The sequence below is a fragment of the Paroedura picta genome, chromosome 3 (assembly GCF_049243985.1).
Source record: "Paroedura picta isolate Pp20150507F chromosome 3, Ppicta_v3.0, whole genome shotgun sequence".
NCBI lineage: Eukaryota > Metazoa > Chordata > Lepidosauria > Squamata > Gekkonidae > Paroedura > Paroedura picta.
This window is the reverse complement of record NC_135371.1, coordinates 27,838,777-27,860,180: the sequence shown is the minus strand read 5'-3', so window position 1 is coordinate 27,860,180 and position 21,404 is coordinate 27,838,777. Positions and strand designations below refer to the sequence as shown.

The following is a 21,404-nucleotide window of genomic DNA, read 5'->3' as shown; positions in this document are numbered from 1 at the left end:
TAAGGCTCACTGGAGTTTCAGTAGATCATCTTTGTTACACGAATAAGGACAAAGAAATGTATGCTGGTTCAGCCTATACCGGACAGTTGTCATTCTTGCACTGCAATAACATCCTTGAGATTTCTGTTTGCATTTTCCTTTGTGGCACAGTAGTCTGTAGTAGTAGGGATCATGGGTCGGTGGTAGAGCATCTGGTTGACATGCAGGAGGTCCCATGTTCAATCCTGGCATGTCCAGCTAGAAGGCCAGGTCATAGGTGATGTGAAAGCCTGAGACTCTGGAGAGCCACTGCTACTCTGAGTAGACAGTACTGACCTTGATGGGCCAAGGGTCTGACTCAAAAAGCCAACTACAGTGGACCAAGGGTCTGATTCAAAAAGCCAACTACATTCTGAAAAGAAACTTTGGAAAAATAGCTTTGCTGTGATCTAAGACCTGCTGGAAAATAGATGACAGGTCTTACTATAGCCCAGTATCCCCCCCTCTGTCTGCCCCAAGATTTAATAGTATTTCCTAATGGACAGGTAGAATTACCCCCCCCATGCCCACCAGCCTCAGTCAGGCGTGTTAGAGCAGTGGTCCCCAACCCCCAGTCTGGAGACCGGTCCCGGTTCGTGGATCAGTCGGTACTGGGCCGCTGCTCCTCCTCGTCCTCCTCCCCGGCTGCTGTCTTGGGGGCTGCCCTGCCACTCTGCTGCTGGCTCACCTTTGGTGCTCTCCAGCAGCCGCCATGGCTGAAGCTCCCCCTCAGCGTGGCACTGCACAGCTGCTGCTGGCAGCGCCCCCCCAGCGGGCGGCGGGAAGTCAGGGGCGCTGGCGGGAAAGCAAGCGGAGCAGGGGCTCAGGTGGTGGCATCTCTCGGCAATATACTACCCCTCCCCCCAGGCCTCAGAAAAATTGTCAAGCATTGACCGGTCCCCGGTGATAAAAAGCTTGGGGACCACTGTGCTAGAGGGTGGAAATATATTGTCATGTGGGAATTCCATTATCTAAAATCATTCAACACAAAAACATACAAAATCATCTACTTATTGCCTTATAATTAAATGCATATACTTAAAAATAGAGCCCAGTAGCACCTTTAAGACCAACAAAGGTTGATTCAAGGCATGAGCTTTCGAGTGCTACTTCAGACCACCCACTTGAATCTGCACATATTTAAGTAAAGCTGAATCCTGAGTGAACTAGAAAGGCAGGTTATTAACAAAAATCCTAGGACCTGCTCTGTATGTTATAGTTTAAGTAATCTGATCTGGAAGTGCCATATTGGAACCCAAGATCATCTTATCCTAGTTCCTTTCCTCTCGAGGAGGAACATCAGGATAGCAACCCATTTATCTGTTGACAAAGGATTTCATTAGTGATAGATACAGCAACTCCTGGGTGTTTGCCATGTGAACATCAGGTGCACACTGAAAACATATTAAATAGACATTATATACAACAGAAAGTGCCAAAGATAGCATGCTGAAATATTACATTCTTACTCCAATGCTGTTTCTGTGCCATTCACAGCTGCACATTAAGACTGTATGTCTTTAGTATTATGATCGCCTGCTGCAACTGTGAGATTCTTTCTAGTGATATGTGAACAGTTTCTGTGAAAGGGGCAAGCATCTCCTTAATTCCTTTCTTGGTTTAGGCATATATGGGTTGCAAGAAGCCTTCTATTCATTGTAAAAGTAGATATAAAGAGGAAAAGATCCTTACACTATATTTAATCCTAAGTACACGTATCGTCTCTTTGCTTGTTCTGTTTCTAAGCATCGTTCTCCTCCCAGGTAAATGAGGATTCCATCTCCTGTGTTTAAATTACAGCAGTGTGTTATCAGTGAGACAATCACAAGTTTGTCACAAGCGTTTTGATTGGAAACATCCGATTCTGCATATGGTCCCATATGTCTATGCTTCTGATCCACTGGCCCAAAGGTCAAGATCAAGACTAAGCCCTCCAAAGCAAACTGCCCTCTGGTATTTAGTCTCAGTCATTGGTTTGTGCTTAGAAGAAGGGCACTCCGATGACCTTTGAGGACCCTAAGATGGGAGAGGTAGGTAACGGGAAGCAGCTGTTAAAAGTGAAGGGTGTTTTCTCACCTCCGAATCTGACAGCCAGGAAAATATGCTTGATATAAAAAGAATGTAAACTCCTGCCTGCTCTTCAGGGATCAACATGAGGGCCTGACCCCTGCTGAGAGTCATGCTAACTTTGACAATATTGTGGATGTTGCTGCATCATGACAGGAAATTTCTGTCTTGTGTCCTAACTGCTCAATGCTAATTCTTTCCAATAGAGGGCAGTGGTGTCATATTAGTCAATACTGGGTATTGACATTTTATCCCCAATCACTGTAGGGAGAACTTAATTTTTATTTAGTGTGGTTACGTTTTTTTCCGCCTGCAAAACAATCAGGTTATTGGAAGGGTTCATTAAAAAAAATTAAAACCTGCATCTCTGTGGGCAAAGCTGGAGTGCAAGGTGTCTTTATTTTATGAGACGCATCTTAAGAAGCGTCTCTACTCCTCAATGTTATTACAGCCTTATTAAAAAACACAATGAACCTGATGCATTACAGAAAATGACCTGAATACTCCATAAACTTTATTAATATGCTTATTGATTCACATCTCCTAGTGTACTACCAAATGACAGCTGTGTTCTTCATAGAAAACCTTCTCTTTATAATGCTGTTTTGAGAATTTTCCATATGGCAGTAATTAGGCAATCGACTTCTTCTGTGTTAGGCCCACTCTTCAGAAATGATCTGCCAATGTAGCTGTAGAGGACACCTTCATTGCTGTAGGGTTGGCTTGTTGATGATGTCACTTCCAGTGGTAATCCAGAAGTGATGTCATTGTGTTGTTGGTGATACTCTAGCACAGTGGTCCCCAACCTTTTTATCACCGGGGACCGGTCAACCCTTGACAATTTTACTGAGGCCCGGGGGGGGTAGTCTTTTAACAAGGGATGTCACTGCCTGAGCCCCTGCTCCACTTGCATTCACGCCGGAGCCCCTGACTTCCCACCGCCCACTGGGAGGCGCTGCCAGCAGCAGCTGCACAGTGCCATGCCGAGGGGGAGCCCCAGCCATGGCGGCCGCTGAAGAGCACCAAAGGTGATCCGGAGGCAGAGTAGCAGGGCAGCCCCCGAGGCAGCAGCCAGGGAAGAGAGATGAGGAGGAGCCACGGCCCGGTACCGACTGATCCATGGATCGGTACTGATTCCCGGACCAGGGGTTAGGGACAGCTGCTCTAGCATACATCCATAATTCCATGGTTTAAATATAGAGTCTGAGGCAAATGCGAAAGTGTTGTCCAATGCATTGACATCATTTCCTGGTAGCTGTGGAAGTGACATCACTGCGCCAGGATGATGCCAGTTGCCCCTCCATTAACTCCCATTTCCCCCTGATGACCAGCTGAGCAGTGTGAGTAGGGTTGTGCGATTCGGCCGCTTTGGCGGCCATTTCCTCTGGGTGCAGCCAGCGCCACGCTGCGGGGGGGGGCGGTGCCGGCAGCGGTGTGACAGCGGGTGCAACCACGCAGGCACAGAATTCCGCGTCTGCGTGGTTGTGCCCACTGTCATGCCGCTGCCGGCACCGCCCCCCCCCTGGCGCAGCGCTGGCTGCGCCCGGAGTGAACGGCCGCCAAAGCGGCCGAATTGCACAAGCCTAAGTGTGAGGAGGGCAAGCAAGGGGCAGTATGTCTTCTATCACATCACCTAAGAACCTTGATTTGCTGCATTTAAGAAAATATGTAAAACAGTTATTTCAGAGGACATTTAGTGCAGCATAAATTGATTTGGCGGATTTGCCTGAGTTAAATTGTGTGTTTTTTGTTTCTGCACTGTTTTGATTTTACTAATGGACTGCTGCATTGATTTGTGCACAGGCAATCTGTTTTTGTATTATTAGACACCTTGAACTTAAGAAGAGAAGGCAGGATTTAAATATTTAAATAGATAAATAAAACATTCCAAATATTTAATATCAGATAGTTTAAATATTATCTTTATGGGCCTAGCTAGGTAGTTAAATATTTGTTCTTATTTAATATTTTATCCCAGACTTATGAAGGATGATCAAACCTTATTTTTTAAATCTAATAAACATTTAAAACTTGATTTCCTTGCTATATTATTATCCAAAAAAGAGTCTAATTTAGAATATCAGTGTTACATAAAAACTTCTAATTTCTATTGTATTTTAGGGTGCAGAGCACTTCAGAAATATCATGTATTATTTTGTTCTCTCATAATTATCTCATTAATTGAGATTCTGATTTTATGGAATTGGGAGCCCAAAGCAAGGGTTGTCATATTCTAACTGAAATTATAGATATGCAGAGATTAGAGCTTTTGCTTTAAAAACTATCCAACAAATAGAACTAGCTGATTATTTTGTTAACCTGAGTGACTATCTGTATAATCATAAATGATTCCAAATATGATCAACATTATTCTTGACTTAAAGATGCATAATTCATATACCATTTTGAGACAGAAAGATTGCCTCAAGCAGATCTTTTTCATGGGTTGAAATTGTCATGTACTGTTAAAAGTCTCCTGAGGGAAAATTACGGGTTGGATCCCATAAACCATGAATCTTCCCCATTGTCTCAGTACGCTACAGAGACTTCTGACATATTGATTCTGGGTTTCAGGGAACCAAATATCATGTGCGTGAGGAACTACAATATGGAGAAGGAACTGAGAGAAATTTCCCTCCCTTGTTCTTCCTCCAATGAAGCTTCTACTGGTAAAATAATTCTCCATCAGTGGAAGAGAGATTTAAGAATAATTTCATTCATTTATTCCTCCTCACTGCAACCCCCCATGCCTCATGGCATATTGTTTATTAGGCTTCCATAACCCCATGCATCAGCTTTTTGTAGGACTTATGAGGCTGCTATGTGGGAATGGGCAGAAAAAATATGTGTATGTGACTGTATTCTGAACCCTAGTTTCAGAGCATTTTTATATGGCAACTTTCATTCATATCATGCATGAAGGAAAAGGAGGCTTATGTGGCTTGAAGACTGGCCTTGGGCATGGCCATGGCAACAGTAACCCCATATGTGTTAAAGCAGTAGGATGGGTACGTCCTGAAGGACACAACAGGGGATGCCTCTGGATGTTGGGATCAGCTGCAACCCTGACTGGAGAAGGCAATGCAGGAGGAGGAGAGAAGGGCCAATCCCCCTGATTCCCTGTACAATGACACCCTCTGGGAGATGACTTAAAGGTAGTCATGGTGAGAAGTGGGACAAGCAAATGGACCATATGGATCAGTGAAGGGAGTCAGACTGCAGGGACAGGGCATAATGCAACATCCTTGTCAGAAAGTGCTATGTCTGGCTGAAGCTCATAATAAAGTAGGTTGGAAAATTTTCCAAGCATCTGCAGCTGTTCTTGCAGGTATAGAGGCTTTTTATATCCACTGAAGCTGCCTTCTCCCCATGCTGGGGTGGAAGCTATACCCATGACTATGCCACATTGATTGTTGTTTTCCTTTGTTTGTTTCAGCATATGAGCATCTGAAAATAGTATTGTAGCTTGGTTTAATGGTTGGGGGACATGGAGGGAGGGTAGCATTTAAGCATAAGGTAGCATAAGTTGCCTTAATGCAAAAAGGCATTAAAGAAATGGATAGGATAATAGTACAAAAACAGCCACTATGGAGAAGAGAAACTAGGAAGTTGAAAGCTTATTCCAGACTAGGGGCCAATTCCATTGTATTCAGGAATACGGTGGGTGCTATATTGGGTGGAGTGGAAAAACTCTGCGGATAGCCTCTCCCCCACCCCCGAACAGGGAAAGGCTGCAGGCAGCTATTATGAAACTCACCAGCAGGGGCAACTCTCACACAGCAGGGATCTGCAGCTTTCGAGCCACAGAGGGAAGTGGAAGGTGGAGGAGGTGGTCAGGGATGAGGGACAGAAAGTGATTGGCTGGCCACTGGAGAGACAGGCAAGCTGGTTGGAGGAGGAGGCACTCAGGGGCAGGACAGCTACCCTGAGTGGGTGTTAAGCACTGAGTGGCATTTAAGACATGAGACACGCTCCTCCTCCAAGGTCTTAAAAGAAACATTAAGTAGAACAGATGTAGAAAATAGGGTTAATTCCACTCACAGTGGTATAAGTCCTCCATGCAAATATAACCAGAATGTTGTGCAAAGATACCATATAGGAAAATTGAAGTCATGCTCATAACATGGGGGTCAGAGGAACCAAGAAGGAATGTGATTGGTCCACTACTTTATTGAGTTAAAATGACAAAGACAGTTTGATAAGCACAAAAGAACAAGTCAGAGATGTAGAGGCAACTGGTGGGACCAGGCGGTCCCCTAGGTTCTGAGAGGCTACTGAGACCTTGTAGCTCTAATAAAAACAAAAATGGGTTACATGTGATGGGCTGAAATTGTGAAACTCATTAAATGCCAAAATAAATAACAAGTGTCTGAATTTAAAAACTCCCTTTGAGTTTGATGCCTAGGCCTAATGGCCCTCCTGCCCCAGCCATCTGATTGGCCCTGATTAGGACAAGTGAGGGCCTTGACTGGTAACTTACAAGTGCAATGGAAATTGCCAGTGAGTAATCAAGGGCCATGACCCAAAATCAGACAAACTGGCATTAGAAGTATATTAATAGAATTTGTACCCGAGAGCCATTTTTCTTATATTTTGGCGCTGACACCCGTTATTCATAAGCTACGGGGTCAGCATGTACACAAAAAACAAAGTCTTCAAGCTGCTAGTTGTTAGCAGCCCAACATTTTTTATTGTCATAAGAGCTTTATGATATCGGGAAAGCCCTTATAAATAGCCCTATTGAAAGTGGAATACGTTCTCCATGAGAATTTCTAGTCACTGCAGGGCTGATTAAGCTGACCTAATTTCTGTGCTTGATTAAGGAAAAAAAATTCTGAATGCCTACAGAAACAAAAACAATCTTGATATTCTTTTTTGTAAAGTGCCATTGTTAAAAACAAACCTCCCTCTTTCTTTCACTCTCTTCCCCACAATGGTCATCGCCGGTACAAGAAACATAGCATATGTAAATTGTAAGATTTATTACAAAGGAGCAGCTGCTTGCTCTCTCCTCCCCTCTCCTTGCCCGCCTTTCATATGAGTCTTAAAAATGTGCCAAATGAAGAGAAGTTAATTAGGCCATTGATATAGTAAGCAAAATATTATTTCATTGCACCCATCTGATATAAAAAACATTCCCTTAAACAGGTGCTGGTAAGTATACACAATAACACAGGCCATTATAGTAAGTCAAAATGTGACTGAAATGAGAATTGGATAAACACAAGGGGGAAAAACTCAAATTCAGAAAAGGCTAATTGGTCTTTCAGGCTGATCAGATCATTACATGGTCTTGGATGCTTCATCCAAACCTTTGTCAACTTTTTTACCCTTGAGAAACCCCTGAAACATTCTTCAGGCTTCAATAAACGACAGAAGTGGCATGATCATGCAGAATATGGTTGGGAAGCATAGCTGTGTACATGCCCACCCGGGGCCCCTCCCCTTGTCACCCTCTCCAGGCCACTGGGCGGGGTCAACATAACCAGATATAATCATATCACCTGAATAATGTTTAACAAATTTCAAAAATATATTTTAAAAGTTAATTCCCACCCATTTGGGAAGCCTTTCCAGGGCTGTCAAGAAACCCCAGGGTTTCATGAAACCCTGGTTAAGAAAACCCGACTTAAACAGTAAAGAACTAGAAAATAAATGTTTCTGAATTTACTTTTACATTTGAGTTTTGAAACTACATAAGAGAGGTGCAATTTTAGTACACATTTATATTTACGCGAGACTGCTGTTGGATAGCATTGGGTACCTGTTATTGTTATCCATTATTCTAAAAACAAAGCAAGTGATTTGTTTCAGTGGCAGTTGTGAGCCACTGTTAAATCCTCCTGACCTTGTTAGCTAGGTGTTGCAATTCCTGTCTCGTCCAAGGAAATATGAGGTGGACGCAGGCCTGTTGACATCGTCCATGCAAAATGGAACTATTGAAGAGTCGGGCTGCCAGGCCTTTGGTGGAAGTGGGAATCCCCACCTAGCCCCCAGGACCCATGGCTCACCGCTACTTCCAGCAGTGACAGGAGAAAAAAAATATTAATCTTTACTTTAAAAAGTAATGGGTAGCTTCACGGAAATTTCACGGTAAAATGGGAAGTTTTTACCATAGATTTCCTGCTGATTTCTTGAGCTATCCTTTGTTACTTCCAGATAGCTCTAAGAATCACCAGAAGATTCTTCTTCTGTGCAAGAACTTCCTTATTTTTATTTTAAATTTTGTCCCAGGATAGAGACCCCCTCAACCCTCCTACCTGTTGCCAGGCAGAGCTGGAAACCCCATTTGTAGGGATTGTTCTCCTTTGCTCTCCATACAAGTGTAGAAAAAGGTAGGATAAGGCTTAGACTCAACTTCTGGGTACAGGCATTGTGACTTAGTCAGTCCTATGGAGAACAGTGTGTTCAACAATGTCATTCTAAGCAGAGTTAACACCCTACATCAATCACTGTGGAATCACTGTGCTTGAAAGGACAGGAATCTACTTAGGCTGACACTGTAGGTCTCAGTAGGTATGCATGGAACTGTAGCCTTGTCACATGAATCCACAGGCAACTTTTTCCTCTGTCTAATCTAATTCCACTCATTACTACAGCCTCTGTTGCACATGTCCTTGTTCATGCAGGCTTCATGAGCCCATGATAAACTTGTTGATAATCAGTGGGTATCCTCCATTTCCTACCAGCAGAAACATTGATTGGATTCAACCCTTGTTTCCCAAGTCATTTGCTGAAATATATTTATCCGGCGGCATTGCAGATTTTCTTCTCATTTCTTTCCCTCCTGCCCCCCCAGTAACAGTCTATCATTTATGACATGTTTACAAGATGAAATAGCCGAAGACAACTATGGAAACCTAGCATACTACTCCTGAAACATATATATCATACAAATTGTCTGCTTGTTACCAACAAATTCCTGGGTTTGACCCCTGAGTGAAGTATTGAATTTGGGATTCAGCTTGTATTCTGGAAAAGCAACAAAAATACATTTCAGCATGAAATCCAACACGGAAAGTGACTAATCTTCCATTTTAAGGGCAGCTTTTTGTTACCCTAGGAAAGTGACATTCACATTGTATTCTTCATGCTGACTTTCAAGAAGTTATTCATAATTTATGAACACACACATTCTATAAAAAGTGATAATTGTGCCAGCAGGAGAGGTTAGACTTTATATTTTAATCCTCTGAATAGATTAACAATCCTTCGGCAATTAAACTTTGTTTCTCAATTAGTTACATTGCTTTAATGCAGTGATTCTACAGTTTTGTGATAGAGCAGGTAGGGTGAATAAAGGAAGATCATTGAAAACAGAGAGCTGCCCCTCCACGGACATGCCTGGCACTGGGCAATAAGATCTCCAGAAATCCTGCTATCACAAAAATTTGATCTAGAGAATGAACAGTTTGCAACAGTTGCAAACATAGATGAAATCAGTTCCACCCAATATCTATAACCTGATGAACTCCCAATGAGAAGCCCGCAGGATTTGGCTTGCCACATAAAGTATGGAAGTTGGGGCAAAATACCAGGTCCAAAATGCAATTGTAGTGCAGCCCATCAAACTATATTCCATCTGTCACAGGAATATGAGTGTTACGCTTTCCACAGAGATGTGGCAGAGCTCTTTGTACTCTCCCTAGCTGCAATTGAGGGGATTGAGAGCTTAGATATTAGTATTTTGGGGAATTGCCCAGTCTGTCTGCATAATAGTTGTATCTACTTGGTTAGATATGCTTCCTACATATGTGACAGAGGACTTTGTAAAGCTTCCAAAATCAAGGCACTAAGTGCTTACAACTTCCTCAAGCCAATCAGACATCCCGAAGACATCAGAAGTATGGTGGATCAGGCTGATTAGAGAAAGGTCAGGGACAATGAAGTAGTGACTTGTCATATTATCTACCTCTCTCTCCCTTGCAATGTCTAATTTTGCTCTGTGTCACACCAATAATCAAGGATCTAGTCAACTTCATACTCCTCTTTACCCTCAGAGGCCAATTTCGCATGGGTGGAAAAGGTCGAGAGGGAGCTCATATGGAAGTGGGGCTAATCCCCACTTCCACATAATGCTGATGCTGGACCAGCTCACTCCAGCTCACTCCTGGGCCTACCCTGGATCAGGCTCTCATTTTCCCTGCCTGAAGGAAATATAGAAGAATTTGCATTCCCTTTTTTAAAGTGGGGCCCAACAGGTCCTGTCCAACAGCAGCCCTGTATGGATAAGGAAGAGCTGAGCCTGGAAAGTCCAGCTCCTCCCCATCCTATCGTGGCCCAGAGGGGGCAAAAAATTTCCTGAATGGCTTCACCCTGCCTCATCTCGCTGGGGGCAGACTGGGTATTTTTTCATTTTGCAGCAATTTTTTTTTAAACTAACATTTTTTTAATGCCGCCCCCCTGCGCTGTGGAACCTGTCAGTCGCCACTGTGTTTCCTGGGGAGACACATTTTAGCGGGGGACCAGGTGCTCCATTGAAATGTGTCCTCCACGGGGACACAGAAAGCTGCAGAGCATAAAGCTCCACAGTACCAGAATGGCAGCAGCCCAGCATGGCCGCCACCATGCGGAATTAGCCTGACAGGCTGTTTCAAAAAGAGTTTACCAGAGAAATTAACATTGGTAAGCATGGGCGTAATCTGTGCCTTCTTTGGCAAGAGATTCTGCTGCATGAAGTCCTTTTCACTTTTAATTGCATAGTGATTTGCTTTAAGTTGAAGTAACATGCAATGTTTCACAAAGCTTAAGCATGTGATTAACCAGTCTCTGACCCAAGAATAGTGAATATGCAAAACCAGCACTAAGATATATGCAGGAACAACTGTGAGTAGCCTAGAATTCTAATCTGCCATGTCTTTCCAGTGGTCCATATCCCGTGCTATGCATTTTCCAATGGTTCTCAAATGGAACCAGTAATTTTTGGATTTCTGGAAACTAGAACAGCGACTCTGTGCTGAACATGTGTGCTGTGGTGAAAGAAGCCAAACTTGTAAAATAGTACAAAGATAAGAATAAAGGCAATACATCTTATGAAACTTCTCGTTTCACTGAGAAGGGACTGAAGAAGGATTGAACTGGCAGATTTTGGTTGACCTCCACAACCCACTGGTTTCATGGACAGTAGAGTCATTCAGTTTCACAGCAAATTTTACTGTCTTGTTAGGAATCTCCAAGGCTGTTGAAATAAGACAGGCTTCAATCCTGCCCCATCTTCTCCCTCTTATCTTTTCCCTCTTAATAAAACAGTAAGGGGTGTTGGGGTGGGCTCAGTCCGTGATGGGGAGGGGCAATAATTGGTCCCATGGCCCTGGACTGACAAGCGGAGGGGCCAATCAGAAGGCGCTTTGCGCCTTCCGATCGGCCCCTTACCAGGACAGACCAAAATTCCATCCAGCCAGGGGCAATCTGGAGAAATGGCTGCCAGTCTGCTTCTGACCACCAAAGGGAGAGGAGGTCAGAAGGGCTGCCAAGGGGGGTGAGAACAGCGGCTTGGACAGGCTGTGCCAGCCCTTTTCACCCCAAGGCTGTCCTAACTGTCATGTCCAACTGTAAATTGCCTCAGAACCCTGACAGAGCTGCCAGGAGGCTCATGAGTGTGCTCCCCCCCCTTGAGGCCTGCTGTGAAGGAGCCTCTGACAGGCCCTGACTGAGGGGAGGGAGGCCTTTCCAAGAGCAACGCAGGGGAGACTGAGGGCCTTCCTTTTGAGGGGGGGGACTTTCCCCTTCTGCCAAACAGTTGGTTGACAGGGAGGCTACAGAAAAGCCCCTTCTCACTTATAATACTGCTCTGGCTGGGGGTTAGACACAGCCAAGCCATGTGTGCAACTCTCTGCAGATTTGCAACTCTCTTTGCAACGCTCTGCAGATTTGAGGCCACTGCACAGCATTATTCTACAGAGGAAACTGGCTCTTTTGTCTCCTGTTTCATCTGCACAACAACCCTGTGCAGTAGGCCTCGTCTTTCAATTCAACAACAACCTGTGTGGGAGGCCTTAAATGTTTCTTCTCTACCACAACCCTCTCCAAAGTATCCCTTTCTGCCTGGGGAGCTGATCTTTATACTCTGCAGGTGAGTTGTAATTCCAGGAGCTCTCCAGGCCCCACCTGGAGGTTGGCTACCCCTGGGTTGGAAATATTCCTGGAGGTTTGGAGGTGGGACTTCAAAATCGTACAATGCCTCAGAGTCCAGCCTTCAAAGGAGCCATTTTTGCCTGCAGTTGGGAGGGAGTAGTGCAGGCGTATCCCTCCTGGGCTATGGGCTATGCTGGTAACTGTTTGTATTCTGGGGCGCAGAATACAGCAACTGTTTGTATTCTGGGGCGCAGCAACTGTTTGTATCCTGGGGCGCAGATAGGCAGACCAGCATCAGTCCTATGAGTCTGGAAAGTGCAGGAAGATCTCAATAAATACTTACAGCCTGAAACTGTAAATAGTGAGAGGGAGAGGAAGGGAAGATGACTGGAAAATGCTTTGAGACACCTTAGGCCTGCTGGGTCACTGCGGCCCATTCCCAGTTCTCTCAGACCTCTCACAGCCCCACATCCCTCACAGGTTGACTGTTGTGGGGAGACGAATGAAAAAGGGTAGTAAACAACAGGGTACAAAAATCCATTCTTCTAAGGAGCAACGATAAAAGAAGCATGTCGGCACATAACATTTTATCAACAGTGAAAAAAATGGAGAAGAAGGAACAGGGTGGACACCTGTGTACTGTGACTACCCCATGTGTATTAGGGCAGAGGGGCCTTTCGATGTCAATTCCCAAAGGTCAGTCTTCTCCCACACTCAACAAACATTCTAAACCACAGGTTCTTGACACCCATATCTCCACACCCATGCCCTCATTTGCCACTATGCCACTACAATCTCCCACACAACACACACATTCAACCCCATGCCCTTACAGACTGGACAACTCCTCCCCTTCCTCTTCCCACTGCCAAGCTCTAGCGCCTGTTGTATTCTTGGAGACAATGGGCTTTGCCCCTAGTAGTATAATATTTCTAGGACCTTGACCAAACTGGGAGCCCATTACCGTGTACTTGCAGATGTCCTCACAACTAGGAGAACTGTAGCTGGAGTGATTTCTGTTTCTTAAACAATCCTGCAGTCTTGACAAATCACTACTTTTGTTATGAGTATTTTGCTGGGAGCTGATGTGCACCCATAGGAAAGATGCCTATTGACTCATCTGCTTTTGTTCACTGCTCATTGTCACTTGCTGAAATGCCACATGTTGAATAAGCACAGAGTATGGATAGAGACCCCATTGTAAGCCACCAAGGAGGCAATAGTAGTCAGACACTAAATTGAATGGTGTTACCTGTTCTTCAATATGTGTCAAGGTAATGAAAGAGTGAACCTGGCATCACAGCTGCTTTCAGCTAGTAAATACCATTTCTGTTGATGCCTGTCTTATTCAAAGATAGGTTTCCTGGTACATATTTATTGGGGCCAGTTAGTGCAACAATTGGGATCTTAAAAGCAACTATCGCATTTGTGCTGCTGTGAAATCAAGTGATATACACCCTTTGAGGACTTCATGGGTTATTTACCTGCTGTGCCCCATGCTCATGGGCATGGATAAATGCCATTAATGGATGCTTTGAAACTATTTAACCATTTTGATGCCAAATGGAGTCCATTTGAAGTATCGTGTGTTCTGAGCCTCTCTGATACTGCCAATTGCAGCAGTGAGAATGAGGTGCAGAATTCATCCCACATCAGTTACTGCTGCTTCTATCACCACCCCATTCCGAAACGTCTGAGTGCAATAAATGCATATTAATTATAGACTTTCATTTAGCCATGCAGAAATTCTTTTAAACTGTTTTAAGGAGTGCCTTATTTAACTTTGCTGCACTGTTTAATGTTGCTTGTAATAGTTTCGTTGTAAGCAGTAGATTTGTTTTGGCTTATGACTTAACATTTAAAATGTATTTGTAATCTGCTTAAATATGCTACGGATTATCCTTAGGGACCCCAGTAAAATGCAGTCATGTTTATTTGTAATTGCTACAAAATGGTTTACAGAATTGTTAGTGTATTTTATTATGCCCTGCTACTGAAGTGCTGGCTTGTTAATTAGAGGAATTTCAGCTGTCATAGGCGGCAATTATAGCTTCCGTATCACTGTCTGTTATGAATAGTCAATGAGAGCTGATTAATATGCATGAGGGCCAGTATATAGTATGTGCATTGGACTAAAGCAGTAGAGGGAGTGTTGTGTACTGTGAGTGGAGGAGGGAAAGCATTAAGGGGGGAAAAATAGAGTTCCCTGCCAGTGCTCAGAGCATCACCAATGTGAATCATTTCGGTTTGGCTCTGACAACTTCAGCGTGCCAAAGGGATATCTGCATGCATGCTCGGGAACAGCAACTCCCTGGGTTCTACCAGTGAGTAAGGAAGACAGTTTTCTTAAACATGGGATGCAGCCTGTGCACTCTGCAGAAGCAAGAGGAGCAGTACAAATTACTGTATGAAGTTTGCCAGGTAAAGCCCTTTGATTTACATTCTGAGCACAGAGGCGTGTGATCCTGCTCTCAGGACGATTGCCGCTGTTGTGATTGCTGTTATAATGCGGTGGGGAGGAGATTGTCTCAAATGGGCTCTCATTCGTATCTGCGGGAGGCTCCAGGTTGCTTGTTGTCATGTCTCTTCCCAGCACAACAAATGTAGATGCCGAATGCCTCTCGATCCAGTATTGCATGCGAATTAAGCAAGCCCGCCGGTGAACCCGCAGAGGTTGCTCTCAGCATGTTGCTGAGTTAAAGATCGCCCGCCAGGGTCAGGGCTTGGCCACGGCACTGTTTGAACAAGTCAGGGAAGACGTGTGATGACTGATGCTGCCGGAGGGTTGGTCCCTGCTCACCAATAGTCCTGTGATGTTTCTTAATGGGGACAGCCGTGGGCTCCGCTCAGACTTCATGCTACTCTTTTCCTACCGGTGTTTTGACTTGGGCATAACTCCTGTGAATCCTGTGCTGCTTTTCAATGTAAAAATCTTTCTGCTGATTGGCGATGATCCCATGTGAAATGACTGCCGGGTTAGTATCTCAGTTTCTTTGCCTAGGAAGCACAGAGAGAAAAAAACGAAACCTTTAGCTGTGTGTAGCCACTTCCTTTCTTCTCTTTTAAAGAGACTTGGCTTAAACCTGAAACAGCATGACAGAGAACTGATTTTCAGCACCAGTAAAATCAATAATAAAAAAAATAAATGTTAGGCAGGAAGGGTAACTGCTGTTTAAAAAGAAAATAGTGAACTTTTTAAGATTTAAAGCCTGTCATATTTCTCCCTTTTCTTAGCTGTAGAAGATATGCCTGAACTTTGAACGTATGTCCCACTATACGTAACTGCACATATAATAAGTTTAAGTGTACCGTCTGCTTTAAATAAATAAATGTAAAAATCCATTCAAGGGTCTGTTGAAGAGATGCAAAAAAAAGTTTCGTTTGCACACTTGCCAGCAGAGGGTGCTACAAATCACAGTAGAAGTGATGTGGTCTTTGTTGTAGAACTATTCAAGTCGCTCCGTACCTTGTGAATAAAACGCATCTTGTAGTCCGTGCTGGCAGAAACACAATTAAATTTTAAACACCCGTTTCGATCTATTTCTTCTACACCTCCCAGAGGACACCATAGCTCCGTGGAAAACTTTGTAACTACAGGCAGATAGGCATGCCCATTGTCATGATCGTTTCTATCAACTGCATCCCCTGTGCATTGGGAGCAGATTTTTTTTATTAGGTAAAAAGGTTTTTCTGCAATGTGATAACGTATTGAGAACAGGTTTTGTATAATAATCACCAGCAAAATCGGGCCTCGGTATTATTATTATTCATTATTATTATTATTTAACTTTTATTCTGCCTTCTTTCTCCTTGTGATTCTTCTTACAAGGATTAGTGGCATTAGCCTACAGCGTCCGCTTGTTTTCATGTTGAGGACTTGAGGACTTTTGCAGTGCCATTCTGTGCACTATCATGCTCTTCGGTGTCCTTTGACGCCACTGGGCTTACAAGGGAGGGAGAAGTTCTGTTTAGAAGAAGAAGAAGAGTTGGTTCTTATATGCCGCTTTTCCCTACCTGAAGGAGGCTCAAAGTGGCTTACAGTCGCCTTCCTATTCCTCTCCCCACAACAGACACCCTGTGGGGTCGGTGAGGCTGAGAGAGCCCTGATATCACTGCCCGGTCATAACAGTTTTATCAGTGCCGTGGCAAGCCCAAGGCCACCCAGCTGGTTGCATGTGGGGGAGCGCAGATTCGAACCTGGCATGCCAGATTAGAAGTCCGCACTCCTAACCACTACACCAAACTGGCTCTCTTTTTAGGATTGCACTTGGGAATTTTTCAAAAATTGCATAAACACAAACCAAGAAGAATTGGTTAGCATAACTCCTGGTGAACTAGTAGGCTTTCCGAGTTCTCATAATAAGGGATTTGGACACCAATCATGACTGCTCTTAGGGACAATTTTAATGTCTGGGAAAATCCCAGGTGCCTCATCTGCAGCAGTTTCTCCAAGTTTCAAAGTCGAAAGCACTTCATCTGATACTATTATTGGATACCATTCTCTGAAGACTTCAGAAAGAACTATCCTCATTATATTAGGAAAATCATGACCGATCACAACTTTAAGGAACAGAGCTGGCTGTTTCTGCATGAGGCATTCTCAGACGCATCTGGACAGAACTCAGGTTTCCAATTCAGTGCTTATTGGTGTGCATTTTGGTCCTTCTCTTGGATTATGTGTGGCTTGATCTATGACTAAGTTTAACTAAAGGTCTTGGATTTCAGCCAGTTTATAGCCTGAACGCCAAGCCTACAAAGTGCTCAGATAAAGCCAGTGGCCAGCCCTGTGATGAAGAAACGCTTCAGGAGCACCATCAGCCATTTGTTCAAGTAGCACATGATGGCAGCTCGACCACATTTATGCTAGACAACAGCCTCAAGAGGGCCATGCTGATAACCCTCCTGATGCTCTTAGAGGCCCTAGGTTGATTCCCAAGTGCTCGCCCCCATCCTAGTCGGCCTTTTGGGCCACAATACTGATGCTTCACCAGTACTTGGGATCAACTTCTAGGGCCAGTTTTTTTTTCTTCTCAGACATTCACATCCCTCCTCGTGATTGGTTGCTGTTACCTCAGAAAGCATCTTATAGGGTCTGCTGATACACCTGTTGTTGCCAACTGATTTAAAACTGGTGGGATAATAGGCTTTTACAAAATATTTTATTAAATTCTAGTACTGTACTGAAATAAAGCCTTTGTAGCAGGGGTACTTGGGAATTGTAGTTCATGGACATCTGGAGAGCCACAGTTTGGCCACCCCTGCTGCATAGGCTTTGTGGAATCCCATAAAGTGGCTGTGATCATGTGATTATTGGAACTATGGCTAGTGGATGACGCAGGAAAGACCTGCATGAACTTGTTGATGTAGTTCTATAAGAAAGGCTCTCCCTCATTGCTGCCTTACTTCTCCCTGGCGCTTATTATTATTATTATTATTATTATTATTATTATTATTATTATTATTATTATTATTATTATTATTATTATTATTATTATTATTATTATTATTATTTAATTTATATCCCGCCTCCCCCCAGAGGCTCGAGGTGGGTCACATAAAAACCAATCCCCTAAAAAAATAAAATCACAATAAAACATAATAGAATTAATACAAAAGTTAAGACAAGAATGGCGGCAAAATTCAATATAACTAACCCAATTCCACACCCACTGCGAAGGGAAAGGGCGGGGGCAGATGACAGATGCAACTGTTACATTTTTTCTTAGAAAAAAAATAACAGAAATGACTTATGGCTGCAAAAGAATTATATTATACAAGAGAAATGAAAATGCTTTTCAATACATTATCGTACTACAAAAGTCAAAATAATGGAATTCTAGAATGGCTCACCGTTACAGTGAACTAGGATTGCTAACAGCAGGAAGAGAAATTCCTGGAGATTTTGGGGTGGAGCCTAGGAAAGCAGGGTTTGGAGAAGGGAGGAACTTCAGTGGAGGATAATGCCGTGGAATTCGCCCACCAAAGGAGTCATTTCCTGCAGGGGAACTGATTTCTGTATTTGGGAAATAATTCCAGGAGATTCCCAGTCCTCACCTGGCGGTTCAGCAAAAGAAACGACCTGTCAGGAATTCAAGTGTAGCCTCTCTGTCAGCATCTTCAGCTCTTTGGTTTCCTCACCTGGAGGCTGGCAACCCTAAGTGAATACAGTACTACCTGTCTACAATGTACATTTGATTTTTCTTTCTGCATACCAGTCCTATGAGACATTGACTAAGAACTCCATGACTGAGTTTATCTGCACAACAGTCCTGTGAAGCATTGGCTAAGAATTTCATGACTGTGTAGGGCTATTTTCGCTTTCTGGTGTTCTGGAAAGGGGCTTAGAAGATCCTATTGCTGGGTGTCTGTCACTGGGTGCTTGGCAAGGCCTGCCTGTGGTTACAGCTGAAGGCAAGCGATGTGATCATATTCTAAGCTGTTGTGAGACTGCCCATCCCTCTCTGCCTGCCCACTTCCCTGTCGATATCTAGGCAGATGAGTCTGTAACGTATTTTCATAAGAGAGCTGAAATTGTTGGCTAACCCCTTGCAATATTGAATGGAGTTTGATTGCTCCCATAATTGGGGCCTTGTTAGAGAAAGAATTGACATATTCATACATGACAGATGCTCAGGCTGCCAAAAGTTCACGGGGATCAACTGAGAATGGAATTTACACTCTCCCCATCCCTGTCCCTATTTTAAGCATATCGTGTGTAACTATGCTTTGCCAGCACAGGATACTTGAGTAGACGAAGGCTCAGACTTCATGTTATGTATTCCTCCACTGCAATTTCAAAAGACTGTTTAAAATCTTTCCCAAAGGCAGCCTCTGGAGTTGCCTTTTCACAGGAGGAGGAGCGCACAGAGGGAATGAAAACTGTAAACTTTTCCTCTCCTCAATTTTTCCACTGACAAAAGGCATCCCCCCCGGTTGCTTTTACCATAATCATTAGGGATAATATAGACATATCCAAATATTTTCTTCAGCCAGAATATTAACAGTTTGGTGGTGGATAAAAAGGTAGGGGACACTGCCCCTTTTCTCAAAAAAGCTGTCCTCTTGCATTCCTATTTGTTATGACAAAAACTCTTCAGTCTTGTAGGCAGCCATGTAATGAGGTGGGGGTTGTATTAGGATTGTTGTGGACCCCATGAGTGTGGCAGATCTGTTTATTTACAGTGCCCTACTATTGTAATTACTGAGAGCCAGTATGGTGTGGTGGTTAAGAGTGGCAGACTCTAATCTGGAGAACAGGGTTTGGTTCCCTGCTGCTCCCTCCACATGAAGTTGGCTGGATGAATTTGGGCCAGTCACAGTTCTCTCAGAACTCTCTCAGCCCTACCTATCTTCTAAGGCAGTGGTCCCCAACCTTTTTATCACTGGGGACCACTCAACGCTGGGGACCACTCACCGGGGACCACTCAACGCCTTTTACTGAGGCCCGGTGGGGGGGGGGTAGTTTACTCCTCTACTCTCAACCACTCCCCTAACGCTCTCTGGTCGCTATGGTAATGTTTAAACATCCCTTCAAAATAAGATAGAGACACGCCACAACAATGAAGTGTGTTGTGAAGGGCTGGGGGGGGGAGAAGGCGTCCTTCGGGGCCCACCTCCAATTAGTCGAAGGACCACATGTGGTCCGCGGCCCACAGGTTGGGGATCGCTATTCTAAGGTGAGGACAGAAAGGGATGGTGATTGTAAGCTACTATGAGACTCCTTGGGGTAGAGAAAAGTGGGGTATAAAAACAAAATTTAATGTGATTTCATTGGCATTAGAGCAGCAGTTCTCAACCGCTCCGATGCCGCAACCCCAACTGGTTGTGCTTATATATATATATATATAAAAAAAGAAGAGATACGAAATGTTTATTTGTATTCATTGTGAAATTGTTTAATATAGCCCGGGATAGGTTCTGTTTTCTGTTGCAACCCCAACTGCGGCAGCGGTGTACATGCGTGCGTGGGCTGTGTGTGCATGCAAGCACACAACAGTCGGGCAGCATGGAGGCGGCCATTGCAATAGCTTTGCTGCCACCGCCCGCCACTGCTGCCCTGCCACCGCTGCCCCACCGCTGGTCGCCACTGCTTGCGGCTGCTGCTGCCAGTTTCTGCCGCTTGTGGCCGCTGCCACCGCCACCCCCAGCCGCCGCCACAGCAACCAACCAGGGGACCCCGACTAAGGGGCCCCGTGACCCCAAATGGGGTCGCGACCCCTACATTGAGAACCACTGAGAACGAGTGACCTATTATTGACATATATTTTCCCCCTGTTCATCCAAAAGCCCTCCCCCCAAAAATGAAATATCCACTGGGTTGGATCTAACCCTTCCCCTTATGTAAACAGAAGTGTCGTCCACCGATATATCTCAGGTATTCTTGCCATCTCACTTGGGGAATTTCTGGGAAGGCAAAAGTCTGTTATACAAGCAGAGTTTTTTGGATCTATATCATTAGAATTAGATTAGAATCGGATTTTCATGAATCTTGGTTTTCATGTCAAACACTGAGTGTTATGAATCAAATAGTTAAGTGAATCATACAAAACCAGAATGTGTTCTGTCTTACCCACCTACCTGTGTTGTGCATGAAGAAGGTGAGGTAGCCTACATGTGAAAACTCATGGGAACTCTGAAATCTTGCATTAAATTACTTGGGGAAGCCTCTGAACCAGTCAAGGTTCAGCTAAAACCTAGACAACATGTTTTAATAACTTTCTGCATGACCTCTCTGCCCATGTTATTTTAGAATGGATAAAACATGAACTGCCCTATACCGATCCTTCTTATAAGTTGTTGTTGTTGTTGTTGTTGTTGGATTTATTTCCCACCACTACCTGTAGGCTCGTGGCAGGTAACAGTAGTCTTCATCCCCATTAAAATACCCATTAAAAGTTACAGTGAATGCATGCTCAGTCCATTTACAGAAATGACTAGATTGCTACTGATACTCAAGTTGAGTAATTCTCATGTTACATTCAACACATGTACAACTGAATGCATGATTTGAACCGTACATTGATCCAGTTACTGGTCCCCAGTTTCATTTGTAAAGGGAATACACATTAGCTCTTTCTCACAATCAGCTTCTCACATGTGCATGCATCACATATGTAACACATGAACGGAGCTATTGAATCAGAGCAGTAGTCTGTCAAGCTCTACGATGTCTGCCTGTCAGTGGCTCTCAAGCAGGAGTTTGTCATTTCAAGGACCATCTTATGTTTTGATTGCAGATCGATTCT

General features: G+C 44.0%; 1 protein-coding gene across 6 annotated transcripts in view; it reads left to right on the top strand.

The window, feature by feature from the left end:
- The window catches only part of PDZRN3 (PDZ domain containing ring finger 3), a 225,558-nt gene that overhangs the window by 142,067 nt on the left and 62,087 nt on the right, over positions 1–21,404 (top strand). Inside the window, exon 1 of one of the 6 annotated variants that reach the window (XM_077325201.1) lies at positions 14,306–14,580. The exons of the other annotated variants lie outside the window; for them this stretch is intronic. Within the exon in view, the coding sequence (XP_077181316.1) occupies positions 14,512–14,580 (69 nt within the window). The 5' untranslated portion in view covers positions 14,306–14,511. Of the gene's footprint in view, positions 1–14,305; positions 14,581–21,404 lie in introns of those variants that run through there. 6 annotated transcript variants of the gene reach the window in all.